The 16293-nt window shown below is 44.0% G+C and overlaps 1 protein-coding gene across 6 annotated transcripts in view; it reads left to right on the top strand.

Moving 5' to 3' along the window:
• Nucleotides 1-809: 809 nt before the first annotated feature.
• Nucleotides 810-16293, top strand: part of BICD1 (BICD cargo adaptor 1) — a 168450-nt gene continuing 152966 nt past the window's right edge. For 5 of the 6 annotated variants that reach the window (XR_013998103.1, XM_081127014.1, XM_081127017.1 and 2 more), the window contains exon 1: nucleotides 835-1109. Coding sequence is in view for 5 of the 6 variants with exons in the window: in XM_081127014.1 (XP_080983140.1) it covers nucleotides 897-1109 (213 nt within the window). In the remaining variant the exon portion in view is untranslated. Of the gene's footprint in view, nucleotides 1110-16293 lie in introns of all 6 variants that reach the window. The other variant, XM_081127016.1, reaches the window with a different exon arrangement.

Below are 16293 nucleotides of genomic sequence, written 5' to 3'. Positions count from 1 at the left end.
CCGCGCTAGAGCGGAAGGATGCGCGGGCCCCGAGCGCGTCCGGCACTGTCTGCTGTTTTTCGGGGGAAGGCGCCGAGTCCGGGCAGTTTTCAGAGCTTGGGCTCCGGCGGCCGCGAGAGAGCAGGGGCGCCGGTGCCGCGGTCGGGGGCTCTGCCGTCCACCGGGGCGAGAAGCCCCTGGGAGGAACTCCGGGCCTCGGAGAGCCCGGCGGGGTGCAGGGCGGAGGCTCCCTCCCCGCGCGCCCCCGGCTGCCTCCGCCTGGGCCTGGGCCCCGGCCCCGCGCGCCCCCCCGGCGCCTCGGCCGCAGCCCTGCGCGCCCCGCGGGACGCGCCTCGGGACGTTCCGGTCGGAGCCCCCCCCCCCGGCTGACTCCGCCCAGTTCCCCGCCCCCCGCCCGGCGCCGAGGGCGGGAGCGGGCGGGCCGGGGCCGCACCATTCCGCACCCGCTGCAGCGCGGCCGCGGGGAGCAGGTGGCTGGAGAGGCGGGAGCGGAGCGGGCGCGCGCGGCGTCCGGGGAGACTGCGGGGCCGCTGCCCGCGGGGCCTGGCGGCCGGGCGCCTCTGAGCCCCAGAGTCGGGAGCCCGTCGCCGCCCCGGCCGCCGCGGCCAGGGCCGTGCCGCGCGGCAGCCGACCGCAGGCAGGGGCCGGCCCGCAGGACACATGCGGCCGCCGCAGCCGCCGCCGCGCCCCTGACCCCGTCCCCTGCGCGCTCCATGCTGCGGTTCCCGTCGGCGCCTCGGGCGGTGTAGCTGCCGGAGGAGCAGCCGGGACGTCGCTCCGCTCCTGCAGCCCTCCACACGCTTCTTTTCCGTTCCCTGCCTCCCCCGCCCCCCCGTTGCCTTCTCCGTCTCCCCCACCCCGCGACCCCCCTCCTGCCCCCTCCGGCCACCGGGGCTATGGCCGCGGAAGAGGCGCTGCCGACTGTGGACCACTACAAGGCGGAGATAGAGCGGCTGAGCAAGGAGCTCTCCGAGACCACGCACGAGAAGATCCAGGCTGCCGAGTACGGGCTGGTGGTCCTGGAGGAGAAGCTGACCCTCAAGCAGCAGTATGACGAGCTGGAGGCCGAGTGCGACGGCCTCAAGCAGGAGCTGGAGCAGCTGCGAGAGGTGAGCTGGGCGCCGGCCCCCGCCCCTCCCCCGCCCCCTCGTCGTCTATAAAGCAGCCCGCAAGGATGCCATTGAAAGCATCGCTTCTGCATCTTAGAGCCCTTTGTTGATGAGAGGAGATTGAAACGGTCCATTGTTTTCCCCACCGGAGAAAAACAGCCGGGGAAATGAATGTCTAAGCTGGAATCTGGGAGGCAGTGGCTGTGGGGAGGGAGGGAGACGCGCGGGAGTCGTCGGGTCTCGGCGCTGCAGGGCTGCGTTCAGCCGGGTGGGAATGTGTCAAGGAAACTTAACACGCCGCCCCGCTGCCAGCCCGGGGTCGGCGACGAGCGCATAACCCACAAAGGCGCTGAGCAGGCGTGTGCGGAGGACCCGCAATTCCAGGATGGGGGGTCTAGGGAACCTCAGCCTCCGCTGAATGTGGGCGCTCCTTGACGGGAGAGGGGGCCTGTTAGAGGAACTCCCCCCAGCCCCACTCGACAGCCTGCCTCCCCCTGGGCTTTACGGTACTTATTCCAGTCACCTGGCCCAGGGAGAAAAGCTCCTCGGCTGGGTGATCCCGCTGCCGGGATTTCACCTGAGTGAGGCAGGCTGGGCCGCGCGAGTCTTCTAAGGTCACCCTGACCGGGGACAATTTAACTCCCCTGCAAATGGTCTGACCGATGGTATAGATCACATATGTGGGTGGACCTGCCCTGCAGATGAGGCTCTTCTGTTGGAAACGACTGTATTTTATAAAACTAGACTATGACAAGTGGACGCTTGCCCTCCTTTAGTCTTTTGGTATTTGGCTTCTTTTAAAGACTGGCTAATGTATTGGAAGAAAATAATAAATGTGCTTTGGTTTCATATCAACACTCGTAGGAATACACATACTGTTGAAGGAACTCAGTCTGGTTTATCCCATCCCCCAGGCACTGTGGGTAGCAAGTAACTGGTTATACATTTAAATGTACACACTGCTTTTCTATGTGGCAAGTCTTTATTTTTAGGCGCATATTGGCATTTTAATGGTACTTCTAATTTTGTATATAATATCAAAACTGTTTTTCTTGCAACACACTCAAACAGTTTTTTTTTTGGGGGGGTCATCTTGTTTTGTGATGTTACAGTTTAAACATTTATGACATAGCTAATCAACTTGCCTTCTAATTTAGTACATAATATGGTAAGCATTTATACTTTCAGGTCCGTCTTATTTTTAGTCCGATGCCTAAATGCCAAAAAATACATATATGGTAAAAAATTCTACCTAGAAATCGGATTTTTGTCTGTCAGGCTGTAAATTTCTAGTTCATGTTTCTCTTACCATGTACGTGTCTGTTCTTAACAACAGCTGGACATGCTGGTATTTTCCAGTTTAGATTAGGTCTCAGGCTGATGTGCTTAAACCCAGTCAGACCAAACCTTGTGAAGTCAGGAAGCAGGATGGCGATTGTAATTCTCGGAGATGTTTTGATGTCTGTGCCCACCGTCATTGCTTTGCCAAGACAAGGAAGTGCAAACCTGGCAGTGTTAAGCCATCATGTTCTCGATGAAGGAGGTAGACTTAATTTAATTAAATGGAGTATAACTGTTACCTGGCCTTCCTGCTCGATTTAAACAACCCTTCCAGGTTTTTTTTTTCCTGTGTCATTGTACTGACCATGCATAGTAAACCTTAACGCAGTTGTCTTTTGCCTTCACTAGATCATGAGCTCTTAGGCAAGGAATCTGTCTTAATTTATTTTGCTTCCTAAGTCTTTAACACAAAGCCTAGCATAGGGAGTGTGCAATAAATATTTTATGAAATAATAAATTTATACTGGAAGAAGATACCTTTATCAAGCATTCACTCGTCAATATTGGTTAGTGTCAGAGAAAGACTAAGAAAATTAGGAAGCATAGAAAGTGACTAGTATTAAAAAAACTACCTGTATTGCTTTCTTCAGCAAAAATGAGAAAACAGTATTTTGTAGGAATAGTATCACACTAGTTTAATACAGAGTAATGCAAATATCAATTATAATTTTTTTCTGTAAAAATTTTGAGGAATTTTATGTTTTATATAGCAGGAGGGTAATAAGAGTTTATCAGGAGGCCCTGGCTGGTGTGGATCAGCTGGTTAGGTGTTGTCCTGTTCGCCAGGGGCTGCTGGTTCAATTCCGGTCAGGGCACGTGAAGGGGTTGTGGTCTCAGTCCCTTGTGGGGAGTGTGCAGGAGGCAGCCGATTGACCGATATTGCGATCTCACATCAGTCTCTCTCTCTTCCTCTCTCTCTAAAAAATCAATTAAAAGTCTTAAAAAAAAAAAAGAATTTTTCAGGAGGATTTTTACCAAATGATGCATGTTTACATATGTATTTTGAGTTGTATTTAGCATAAATGTAACTTAATTTTAGGTTCCTAATGACTGGTTTATACAACTATATAAAATATATTTTAAGGTAATAAAATAGTCATTATACTTGATTATTTGATAGTGAGACCTGCTATTTTTATCCTTTAACCGTGATGTGCCCTTTAGTTGGGAGTATTATTTAAATGAGCTAAATCGGTTTCAATAATATTTCCTGTTTAAAAGTAAATCCAAAATAATTGCGCAAACTAAGATACTCCCACACAGAAGTCATTTTTGAAATCTATGCTTTGTGAGTACTCTGATTTTTTAAAAGGAAGTTTTGTTCATTTTCAGGTATATACAGCAAATGATGTTGTATTATATCTATAAAGCCAAGTATAAAATAAATCTTTGGCTTATTTCTAGGCTCTTTCAACAAATACAATTCATTTAAAAATAATTGGACCAGTTTATGGGAATGCCAACAGGAAAACACTGTGGTAAGTCCAAGTTGGACATTAGTAATTTGCAGTGTAGCAACCTGGCTCAGCCTTTACAGGTCCTTTTGTTTTTGAGAGTCAGCCTGGTAGTATTGCTGCCTTCCTTCCCAGGCCATGCGCTGCTATGACGGTAATGCAAGTGAGCGGTGTTGCCTGAAGATGTACAAAATCAAGATGATGAAGTCATTAATGTTTTTCGAGTCGTGTCTTTTCTCAGTCTGGATTGCTTTTTGGCCTAGCTTGGTAACACTTAGGGCTCTGCCCTGTGCCTGCGTGACTGCTGTAATTCTGTTCCCAAAAGAACACACTTCAAAGAAAAGTACTAAGGATCTGAAAAAAGGATGGCGTCTGACATCATCGTGTTCTCCTTTTCATTATATTTGGGCAGCTGGACAGAGCAACATGTTCACTAGAATACTTGACCATGGTTTGATTTCACAAATAATGCTTGCTTTCCCGTGACCTGAGAGGCACCCACGCCCAATGATGCCCTGGCTGATTTTATGTTTGGGATGTGCGTAAATCAACACTGTCTGTCCCAGGCCAAAATAGTATTTGAAGAAGAGTCATGATTCTAAAATAATTTGAAAACTAAAAATATACATGCATTAAAAAACACACCCCCTGTAGAATTTAAATTTAAGCTATTGTTTTTTTAACTTAAAAATATAGCAGAATTTTTAAATGTAGTAAAGTTTAAAAAGATCGCCTAAGAGAGGAATGAGTCAGCATTTCTGGTAGCATTTTAGAAAACATTTCCGCGTGACAACTTCAGAAAAGTTTTGCAGCTAGGTTACAGTAGACTATGGACTAAGACTCCTTTTCTTGCGTATTTTCTTAACCCTGATACCAAGGATAGACACCACCTGCTGAAGAAGCACTTTCTGGAGCCAGCTTTGTGTTTTTTCCAGGGCCATAGTGAAATCATTCAAGAAATATTTAACTTACTTGTAGAGATTGTCACATTAGGGACCTGGATGAAAGCCATTTAGTAACCTGGCTTCATCTTTAAGGAATTAATTTTTTTCCCCTTCAGATGCTTAGAAAGATTGTTAGCTTATTCTATGTCTATAAATTCTAAGCATGAAATCATATGGGGGTAAAAAAAAAAAAAAAAACCCCAACAGATTTTCCCCCCTAATCTATGAATAAACATAGAGAAAGTTAACACTTTATTTACCTAAGCTATTATTTTTCTCTTATCGTTTTTAAAGAAGAAATATTTATTTTTACTATCCCATTTATTATCAAGTTAATTAAAACGTCTAAAATATATCATTAACATAAGCTTTGGGAAACTGTAAACAACCTCAACAAACAAACATAATCCCTTTCAGTCACATTTCTTTTTTTTTTCACCCAGTTGCTTTACGTTGCCTTATCTCTTCAGCTCAACGTTTCATCTCTGGCAGAATTGTTTCTCAGATAGTATTTAGCAAGATTTCATTGCATTTACCATGTTCGCATGAACATGGACAGCAGCCATAGTCTGAAGAGTTTTTCAGAATTTTGTGCTTACAGATATTCTTCCTTGTCATCCTTGTGCCTTAAATACATTCTTCCCTGTCCCTTCAGTACACTTGCACTTTATGGATATTGCGTTCTGGGTTGAAAATATGATATTTACGTACATGTTGAAATATACAGTAAAGGACTTTCTCACACGTAAGGTTACACCTGTAAGTGTGGCTTTGAAGGAGAGGACACAAAGAGATGCACAGTCTTACTATTAAATCATTCGTGGTGGTGAAGGAAAGGCATGTGATATCAGGTGGCAGGAGATGCAAGTGGGAACGTGGCAGTGGCCACATTCGGTCTTGGCACTGGGAACCATTAAAAGGAAGTGAAAGGAAACACTTTGTAACTGTTTGGTGCCTTATGTCTTATCTCATTTAACCTTCAAAGTAACTCAGAGGCTTATTGCCCATTTTTACAGATAAGAAAATAAAAAGAATAAAGCATTGAGCCATGTACAAAGCTCCTTGTAGGCACTTTGCATGCCTTGTCTATAGTTGTTATATACCCTTTTACAAAGTAGATGTTACTTGAATTATACAGAAGAGGCAAGTACGTAGGTCTTAGGTTAAGGATTCGTCTCAAGGCTGCAAAGCTAAGTGGTGAACCCTGCTTTGGGAGGAAGCCCACTTTCTTTCACTGCGGAGGGTGAAACATCTCAGTCACAGTGCAGTTGAGAAGGTCATGGTGTTGGTCACGGAGGGTCGGTTGGAGCTGTGCGGGGCAGAGGGATAGCGAGAGGAGGGGATACACCTGGAGGTGGAGGTGGAACTCAGTGTTGGCTGTGACTGGAAATGGACAGTGAGGAAAAGAGCAGAGTTGAGGGTCTCAGGATGGACAGAGGGTGATTCCGTTTACAAAGGAAGGTCCAGTGGCCTAGAGCACTTTTAGAGAATAAAGTTGATGGCCAAGATATGTGAATTTTTTTAATTCGTGTTTTCTTTGAGGGGAGGCATACATTGCACGAGGAATTCAAAGACTCAACTCTCAATAAAACACATGAGTCATCTGTGTAATTAAGTTGCCCAAACCTAATTTCCAGAATATGGAATATATGAACAATTTAGCTATGCTTTCATTAACTAACTCAGATCACATTCTGAATTTGGAGATGTACAAGCTAATAAATAATGGGCAAAGAAGCTGGGTTGGCACTGTGAGGACGCCCAGGGCAGCCTCAGTGGGAAACTACCCCGTGCTGGCCTCTGGATAGAGGGGCTGGGAGCAGTGCACCTCGCTCTCTGACTGGTACTTGAAATTCCATTGGCGCTTTTAAGGTGCTTTTTTTTTTTTTTTTTTTTTTTTTTTTGGTCATAAGAGTTTGGTTGCTTTTTAAAAATTACAGTTGTATAATTATGACAGTTTATGGCAATAATCCGCGTTGAATCCAATCATACAAATGAATAGATTCCCTTTCCTTTCCTCCCAAATCCCTCTGTGTTGCTGACACTTCGGTGAGTACTCTCTTATACTTGTTTTAAATACCATATGAATTCTTACGCAGGGTTTTTTGTTGTCCAGTTTCTTTGTTTTTATAAAAATGAGATTGTGCCATACATACTACTTTGTAAACTGACATGATTCATGTACTCGTATGTACTTTAAAAATGCAGTTATTTCTAGGACAGGGCTGTATTTTTAAGGCACTGATGTTTAAAATGTGAAGAAAACGGATGGATTAGGAAAGAAAACCAGAGAGCCTCAGGGTGTGTGGGTGGCAGTGGGGGTGCAGGCAGGGGGCCCAGGTTCTCCCCTGAGGGTAGCTTGGGTGGTAAGTGACAGAGAAAACATGTCTCCGTATGTTTAAAAGAAACTAATGGAATGCATTTGGCTGCCCCATGGCAACCAATACCAAGGAAAAAGCAAGTTTTGCGGGTGAGTTAGCAGAGGATCGGATTCCTTGTCTCCTTGGCTGGAGGGAGCTCTGTGTATGGCCTAATGGGTGGCTGGTTTCCACGGCCTGCAAGAGCCAGACCTGCAGCGTGGCCACATCCTGTCCATACTGGGTCTTGGCGAGAAGCCAGGGTGATTCAGGCAATTGGGGCTTATGATGTCATCGCACCTTTACCCCGTGATACCTGAGTTTTGAGATAGTTGGTTAGGGTCTTGTGCAGCATCTCAGATTCAACACGTTACTACAGGCAACGGGGAGAAGAGGGCACAAGTCAGGAAAATGCCCCACAAAAGTGTGCTTCCTGGTGGCAATTGATACCTTTTCCTCCTGGGATTTAATTACTCCGCCTGTAAAACTAAGGGGTAGGTATAGATAATCTCTATGATTTTTTATCAAGTCTAAACTTCTGTGATGCTCTGTTTTAAAGTAACATAGTCTACTTATTTATCTACCCATCCTTTACTTTTCAAATTTATTCTACTTTTTACAAAGTGTAGATGACTCTTGCTTGCTGCAGTAATTTTCACCTAGCCTGCAGGGATCGGCATCAGCTGTTTTCTTTGTTTTCCCTCCTGTCCGTTTCTCCTCAGCTCCAGCCAGAGAAATCCGCCCGTTTTCACACTTGTACTGTACCCCTCCGCAGTTTGTTTGTTTTTTAAACAATTCGTAGTTCTCTCCTCCTTTGAACACCTGGCCCAGACTCATTTTCCTTCGGGATTCTCTTTACTTCTCTGATCAGGCCTGTATTGTTATAGGACTGGTCCACTGAGTTCGTTTTCATTGATGGCTTTGTACTTGGCTTCAGAGAGCAGAACAAGGCTCAGTGGGCCCCTGAAAGCCAGATTTTGGATCAAAATCAAGAACTGACAGGTATAACTTCCTAAGAATGGAATGAGGGAGTCTTCGTGAGGAAGTTGTGAGTTTCCTGTCACCAAAAATGTTTAAAGACATTCTAGCCAACCACTTGCTGGGAATACCGGCTTGGAGGGGTTATGCTTGGAAAGGGGTTTACATTGAATGATCTCTAAGGTGCCCTCCTAGTCTGAATGTTTTCACCTTATTTCAGGTGTTCCAAGTAATTCCATATGTTTCTGTTTTCCCTTCTCTACCACCAACCACATTGCAGTGTTTCTAACATGGTTAAAATTTTGTTTTCATGTTTAGCATTTCACAGTATTTTGGACTTTTGAACATTTAGACTATTTTCAAAGTGTATTAGAAGTTTATCATCATTTTGATTTAGTTTTGCTTGATTTTCATAAGAAAATTGATGCATAATAGAAAAGTTTGAGATGACCACATCTGTAAATTTTGGGAAGTTTCAGTGAAACTATGCATTTTTAAGCTACTTGGTTGCATTGGGCAGGGAAGTTTACCACCTCCAGAATCTTTATTTTTTTCCTTTTGATGCTCCCCATAGATGATCGTTTATTCTCAGAGATATCTTTTACTTGAGGAAGATAAACATTTTCATACCAGGAAACTGCAAACCCAGTCCCCAGCCCCCTTTGTTCACCTTCCATCTACAAATGGCTCCCAGACCCATCAGGGACCCACTTGCCATCATTTCCTGCTGGCAGCTGCCTTAGGGGCACCAACCTTCACCCAGTGGGCCTCATTTCTTTTCTGTCTCCCCCTCTCACAACCTCTGGGTTGGGGGAGTGGTCTCTTGGCACCCCCCACCCCCATTGCCCCAAGTCCCCTGAAGCCATCTCTGCCTTCTCATACATCCATTTATTGGTTGATTATTTATTCCGCTATTGCACCTCCTCTGCTGTGGGACCCTGCACTAGACCACAGCCCCCACCAACCTTGGGGTTTCCCATTCTGCTCCCCCAACCCCCTAATCTGTGGTAGAATCTTTGTTTTCATATGCGTGCACACCTATGGTTATGTATTTTGTCATTTACACATAGTCCAATATTTTATAATCTTCATTGTCAGTTCTTTACATTATATGCCAATCTGAGTTTTTCTTTTTGCTTTAGATTGCCCATTACTTCTTGTTCTGTTTCATTTATTCAAAAGTGTGTATTTAGTGGCTACTATGTTGAGTACTATCCCACTTGCTAGAGATACAGTGTCAAGCAAGACATGTAAGACGTAGCTCATGTTTGAGAGCTGGGAGATAGGCAGCAAGCACACATGCTCTTCAGATGTGAGCATCGCCATGAGTGGAGAGGTGGAGACTGGCTGGGGAGATGCGATCAGAAGAGCCTCTCCCAGGTGACATTTGAACTCAGACCTGAATGATGAGAAGAGCCAGTCCTGTGGAGATTGGGGGAAGTCATTTTTAGGAAGAGGGACAAGTGCAAAGATCTTAGAACTCGGTAGTAGTGAGGGGAACTGACGGGTCACCATGCCCTGTACAAATAACCGTTTGTATTTGAAAAATGACCATCTATAAAATAGTTTGTTGACTTCAGAGTTTTTGAATGAGCTTTTGTGTCTCAACTTTGGAAAGTGTTTGAGCAGAGCCTCCATACCCCCTTGAGGGCTTATTTTAGAAGAGTTGGATCAGAACCGGTGATTCTTCAGTACAGACTGCTACTAGGATCGCCTGGGTGATTTATAAAAATACTGCAGCCTGGACCCTGCTCTGGGACAGTTCAGTCAGAGTCCTTGGAGGTGGGGCTGGGGCTCCAGGATGTTAACCCCCCTCCTCTCTAGGCCTGAGGACCGCTCCTAAGAACTGCCACCTCCAGGAGTAAATAACTCCGTAGGATAGAAGTGTTTGGTAAGAACAGCTGAGAAGTTAGGAGCTCATATGTAAACATTAATTGCACAGTCTTTTTACTTCTCTATTTTCTGGAAATGGAGACTCTGTAATGCCTTTCAGACTAACTAACATCATCAAAAACTACATTAGACAGTTAAGATACCTGTTAAATGAGACTATTTAACTTTCTGTCCTCAGGGTTGTTCAAGTTTCTTTTTAAAGTTTGCGTCTCTTGTTGCATTTATTTTGTTTCTCTGTTCTGTTTGTAGTTGTTTATACCAACTTTACAAGTTTAGAAACAGTATTTGAAAAGAATTGCTTTGATGGATTGATCTTTAACTTCTGGGGTTATTTTCAGTGTTGTGTCAGTTGTACATGCTTACCGTTTTCAAATATTTTATGGAGAAAAAGCACTACTCTGTAATGTAATATTTATCGGATGTGTTTCTACCTCTAAACTTAGAATGGAGAGTAAGAAACCTGTTTACATTTATGGGAAGTACACAGTAACAGTAGCAATTTCCTTAGGAATGTTTTGTTGCAGTTTGACGTGGGCCTGTAATAGAAGGTTCAGAATGATGGGTCTTTGTTTTCCTCTTGCATCCTGCAGACTAAAGTGGAATCAAATGCCACTGCTGAAGAGCCCTTAGCCATCAATTTTTGAAACTGAAAGAGGTTTATAGTGTAATGTGGATGTGCCTTGTTGATAAGCGTCACTGATTACCATTTTCTAGATTGTTTTAGGAGATTTTTCAAAGTTGACCTTGGTGTGAGGTTACTGTCTGGAGACAGGATGAGTTTAATCTTGTACATGACTTCTTTTGTTGAGCTGAAGATACTGTCATCTTGCAGATTGTATCTTTGGCATCCACAACCACCGCCTTCCCCCCTTTAAATCACAATCTGGCTTTCTCTCTGCTAATGCTGGTATGTGCACAGAGCCTTTAAGCTCAAAACCTCAGGAAAATATAATTAGGAAGGAAAAGCAACAATTAGAGAGAAAAGGCAATAATAGAATGTGTGTGAAAACCAAGTATAAATACCTTTTGAGTTTTGAAGACCAATTGTAAATACCTTTTGACTCCTTGGATTATTATTTTTTTTAATTGATAAGGTTCTTAATTAGTGTTAGCAATTCAGAATTAGGTACGGTTTAATGATCTGGTTCTAATGATCTACACAGTAAGAAGATTCCATTTTTGTTAATATTTTAAAATCATTTAGAACTGGAACCTTTTCTTAAAAGAGTTCTCAGGTCCATTATCTTAATCACTGTAGTTATTTCCATTCATTTTAGTGAAATAAATAACATACCTTTGCAAGCCACATTGAAGTGTTTGGGATAATATGAGCTATAATTTGCTAAAATTTAGACCAGAGTCTCAAAGCTACAATTACATTTTTAGACAATAGTCACAGTAAGACATGTCAGGAAAAGCCAACGAAAAGGACTCTAGACCAATGAGATTTTGGTCGTCATTCATCAATTCCAAGTGAAAAAATTGTAAGTTGCATTTTAATTTATGATGCCAATGTGATTACAAGTTAGGCAAATGGACACCAAAGTAAATGCTGTGAGCAGACAGGTCATTCATTGCATAAAAGCTAAATAATGGTTCATTCACTCCTTCCTTCAGTGTGATCTTCAGCACCTCCTGTGTGTTAGGCACAGGTCTAGGTGCTGGGGATACAGTAGAGAGCAAACCCAACAGAAATCTGCGGCTCATGAAGCTCACATTCTGCGTGGTGGGAGAGGGTGTTGGGGGGGGGGGTGAGGAGAGACAGTAAACATAGTGAATAAGTAAAATAGAATGTCAGGTGGTTCTAAATGGTATAGAGAAAAATAGAGCTGGGAAGAGGGAGATGTCCTGTGGATCGGGGAAAGGTTGCTATTTTCAGTAGAGTGGTCAGTGAAAGTCTCCGTTAGAGGGATCATGAAGAGGCTGCCTGGCTGGAGGGGACTCAGTGAGGGGTGAATGGAAAATGAGGTCAGAGAGGGGAGGGGGTCAGATGATGGAGCAGCTTAGAGGTTGTTACCAGAACTTTGGCTTTTGCTCTGAGCAAGGTGGGAAAGTTTTAGAGGATTTTGAGCAAAGGAGTCACAATGTTCTGTACTCTCCCCCCCCCCATCCCATTGATATAACCTGTATATACATTCAAGCAAGACAGTAACCTCCTTCAGGGAAAAGGGGTTTATATTAACCTGGTAGCTTATGAGATACGTTGTATTCTTTCACCCCTCCCCCAATGGATGTTGATGGTATTGCATTGAGTTAGGCTAGGAGAAAAAAAAAAGATGAAGTTTTTAAGATAGCCAGCTATTTTGAGAAGAGCTTGGAATAGACTACTTGTTCTAAAAATAACTATATGTTTGACTAATTAAAACCAGTTAGTAAAAGACACTGTGTTAACTTGCTTGGTTCCTTATACCTGAATCTTTACCTAACTTTCATCTACTCCCTGTCTCTTATTCTGGACCATAGGATCCACTGTCCATAAAGACAGTTTCAACATTGGTTACTGGTTCTGTGTTACAGTTGATGTTTTAGTTCCCAAGGGACTGGAATCAATGCTAGTCATTCATTGTTTCATTCATTTATGTTTTGAATATTTAGAGAGTATCAGTTATTTGCCAAGCATTATGCTGGGTATACAAAAATGAGGAAGGCATAGTCTTTATTTTTAACTTACTTATTTACTGTCGGAGGCAACGGACATGAATAGATGTGGTTATGATATTTTATTTGAAAGATTATAGACTTCTGAGTCAGAATGAACTGTATTTCAGTCTGTTTATTAGCTCCGTGATCTTAGGCTTGTACTTGAACTCTGTGCACCTCACTCTTTTCCTCTATAAATGGAGGAAGATTATAACTATGGGTGCTAAAGAAAAATTCATGTAAAGCAATTAATACAGTCCCTGACACATAGCAAGCACCCGATAAATGATGGTGATAATGATAATTAATAATAATATTAAAATAATAATGCATTGGCTGTGCTTGATAGGACACCAAAGTGTCCTTGGTAGGGCAGCAAACTCAACTTAAAGGAATCAGAGAAAACTTCCGGATCAAGGGAACAGGAAAGGGCGCATGAAGAAGGAATAAGGGTTTACAGGCCATGAGAGAGGCGGCCGCGTTCAGGAGGAAACAACCTGCAAAGGAGGGAAGACTGGAGGGATTGTTGCTTGTCAGCCGCTGTGTTGCTGCAGTAGGTGGCATTTGAAATGGGACGAGAGGTGGGAGGTGAGCCTGGGGAGGTGGTTTGCAGCTGGCCGATGGTGAAGGGCCTTGGAACGAGGCTGTCAGTCCCTGAGCTCAGCCGACTGTATGGATGTCTGCCACAGGAAGGCGCCGAGAGCCAGGTCCAGCGACGCTACAAGAAGTACATCCAACTAACAAACGGCCTGGAAGTCCTAGGCCCAGACCACATAGCTCCTAAACAAGGGGTCTTCTGCTCCCATGCCCGCTGCTTGTGTTTTAGGGTCATGTGAATTAGAGGGTGGCAGCTTCCCAGTCTTCCCTCATTGGGACCAGGCTGCCTAGTTGCCCTTCAGTTTGGGTCCTTGGTGCCCACTGTCCTGCCATGTGGCTGGGCTGGGGCTGCTCCTGGTGACCCTGATCTCTCACACGTCCCTCCGATTCTCAACTCTCCCAGCTCTGAAAGCCGCTCGTGTCCTGCAGTCTTGATTTAGATTCTAACCTGTTGAACCAGACAAGTTGCATATTGAGCCCTGTCTATACGAGACTTGCCCACGCTGGCTTTGTTAATTAGGATTAATTGTCATTTTTCTCCACTCTCTTGGCTTTTCTCTCAGTTCCATTGTTTCACGTTCTGCCTTCATTTTGCATCTCCTCTGGGAAAGTCTCCCTTTTGTCTCTTGAACAGGGTCAGGCCACTTACGGGAGTGCCAAGGAGCTTAAACTTGATTCTGTATGCCACAGAAAAGCACTGAACGTTTCAAAGCAGGAGAATAATATCATTAGCTTTATGTTTGTTTGTTTTTTATTGTTTTAATCCTCACCTGAGGATATTTTTGTATTTTTTCCATTGATTTCTAGTGAGAGTGGAAAGGAGGGAGGAGGAGGGGAGAGAGAGAGAAACATCTACCCGAGAGAGACACATCAGTTGGTTGCCTCCCGCACGTACCCCCACCGGGGATGGGGAACCTGTAACCAAGGTATGTGCCCTTAACCAGGAATCGAACCCAAGACCCTCTGTCTGAGGGCTGATGCTCTAACCACTGAGCCAAACTGGTCAGGGCTGCTTTATGTTTTAAATCTAACTTTTGGCTTTTGATTCTGGCAGTATAGTGGTCTAGGACCTCTGACTAACCCTTCTGCTGGCAACAATTAAAAATGCTAGATACAGCCGGTGGGGCGTGGCTCAGCAGTTGAGCGTTGACCTAGGATCCAGGAGATCAAGGTTCGATTCCCGGTCAGGGCACATGCCCAGGTTGCGGGCTCCATCCCCAATGACTCTCTCATCATTGATGTTTCTGTCTGTCTCTCTCCTTTTCTCTCTCTGAAATCAACAAAGATATATTAAAAAAAAAAGAAGAATCTTTAAAAAAAAGTTTATAAAAAAATGCTAGATACAATATAAAACTAGCTCTTAAAATGCATGAATACAATGACTTCTTAGGAAGGATGCTCAGCAGCTAGAACGGAATTAAGACAAGAACCTTTAGAAGTAAGTAGCGCATGAAAGCTGACCTCCGCTTTGAGTTCATTTGCCAAATCAGGTAAAACTGAGAGGAAACAGTAGACAGAGCCTAGATTTGGACCCCAAAGGACTTCACACTCAGTGTAAGGGGAAAAATAGATAGACTGCCATTCCCCACCTCCAACAGGCGACTACATGAAAAATTGTATGTCTCCTTAGACTTTACACCACCAACCTTTAGACTCACTAAGGGTTGCAGACTGTCCGCACAGAGTGTGCATGTGTGTAGGAGTGGGAATTGCTGTGAGCTTCGAGAGTGCAATCTGTATTAAGATATATAAAATGTACACAATGCGTGGGCCCAACACTCTAACACTAACCCTAGGTAACTGTATACCGGTCCCCAAATGCCACCTGTCAAAGAAAAGCACTGTTTAGTGTTTAGTATCTAAGATAGACCCTATCTAAGCATAGATCATATATGTCTGGGACATAAAGGGAATCAAATTATACTCATTCCTCTTTAACACATCTCAGCAGACTCCTGTGTGCTTACATCCTACTTCTGTACAGTTCAATAAAATAAGCTTTTAAGACCCAGCTGTAATCCTACTCACCCCCACCTACCACTTTTCCCTTAGCCCATTTCTTAGGCCTGGTTTGAACTTTCGTTTTTTCACTCTCAAAATGTGATATAAAAAAAATTATATTTCGTTATTTTTAAACTCTTCCTGGTTTTGGAAATGTGTCTGTGAGCGTTTTTGACATAAGGCGATGCTCATCTTTCCGGTGAATTCAAGAGTCGCTCCTCCCAAAGTAAAGGGCCACCATCGTCACGTGTGTGCGTCGTGGCCCAGAAACAGTCCTGCCATTGCTCCATGGACCACATTAGCCAGGAGAGGTTCCACGTGTACTCGCAGGTTTACAAAAATACTAGGCTCATGGAAAACGCCTCTTTCTCATTCTGTGAAAGGGTTAGGTGGTGACTTTGGACATTTTAAATTTAAGCAACCTCCCTGTTCTATGTAAAAGTAGAAGTTATAGACTGTTAGCACAACTCTTTGAGTGAGAATTCATTGCAAAAAAGGAACATTTGGCATAGGAAACAAATAACTAGTGTAGGGGATAAAAAAATTCTCTTCCTTCCACACTCTAAGTTCTCTAAGTTCTTTAGCAGGGCTAATAAATTAACACAGAGATTAACAGGAGAAAATCAGATTAATACATGTGCATGGGGAATTCCCATGAGCATGAAAGTTCCACAGACAGTGAGGTAAGATTGGATATATATGTCATTTTGGAAAAGGGGGGATGTGTGTGGTGGTGGCGGCTTGTAGGGGTCTCAGATTTCAAAGGAAGCAGGCAATTTACAAGTAGTTGATACACAGCAGGTCAATTTTTGTTAGGCAACCCAGGAACAGTGAGACACGGGTATCTAGTAAACATGCCTCTGCTGGATGCCTTCCTGTCCATCACACTCAATTCAAGTTGGGCTGCTAAGGTGAACATCCTAAAATTCCCTTCCTGGAGTAGGTTTTTCCTTCTGAATCTCTTAGGCAGGGATGGGGG

Source organism: Miniopterus schreibersii (genome assembly GCF_964146895.1).
Source record: "Miniopterus schreibersii genome assembly, chromosome: 2".
In the NCBI taxonomy this organism is placed as follows: Eukaryota; Metazoa; Chordata; class Mammalia; order Chiroptera; family Miniopteridae; genus Miniopterus; species Miniopterus schreibersii.
This window is presented reverse-complemented; position numbering and strand designations above follow the sequence as displayed.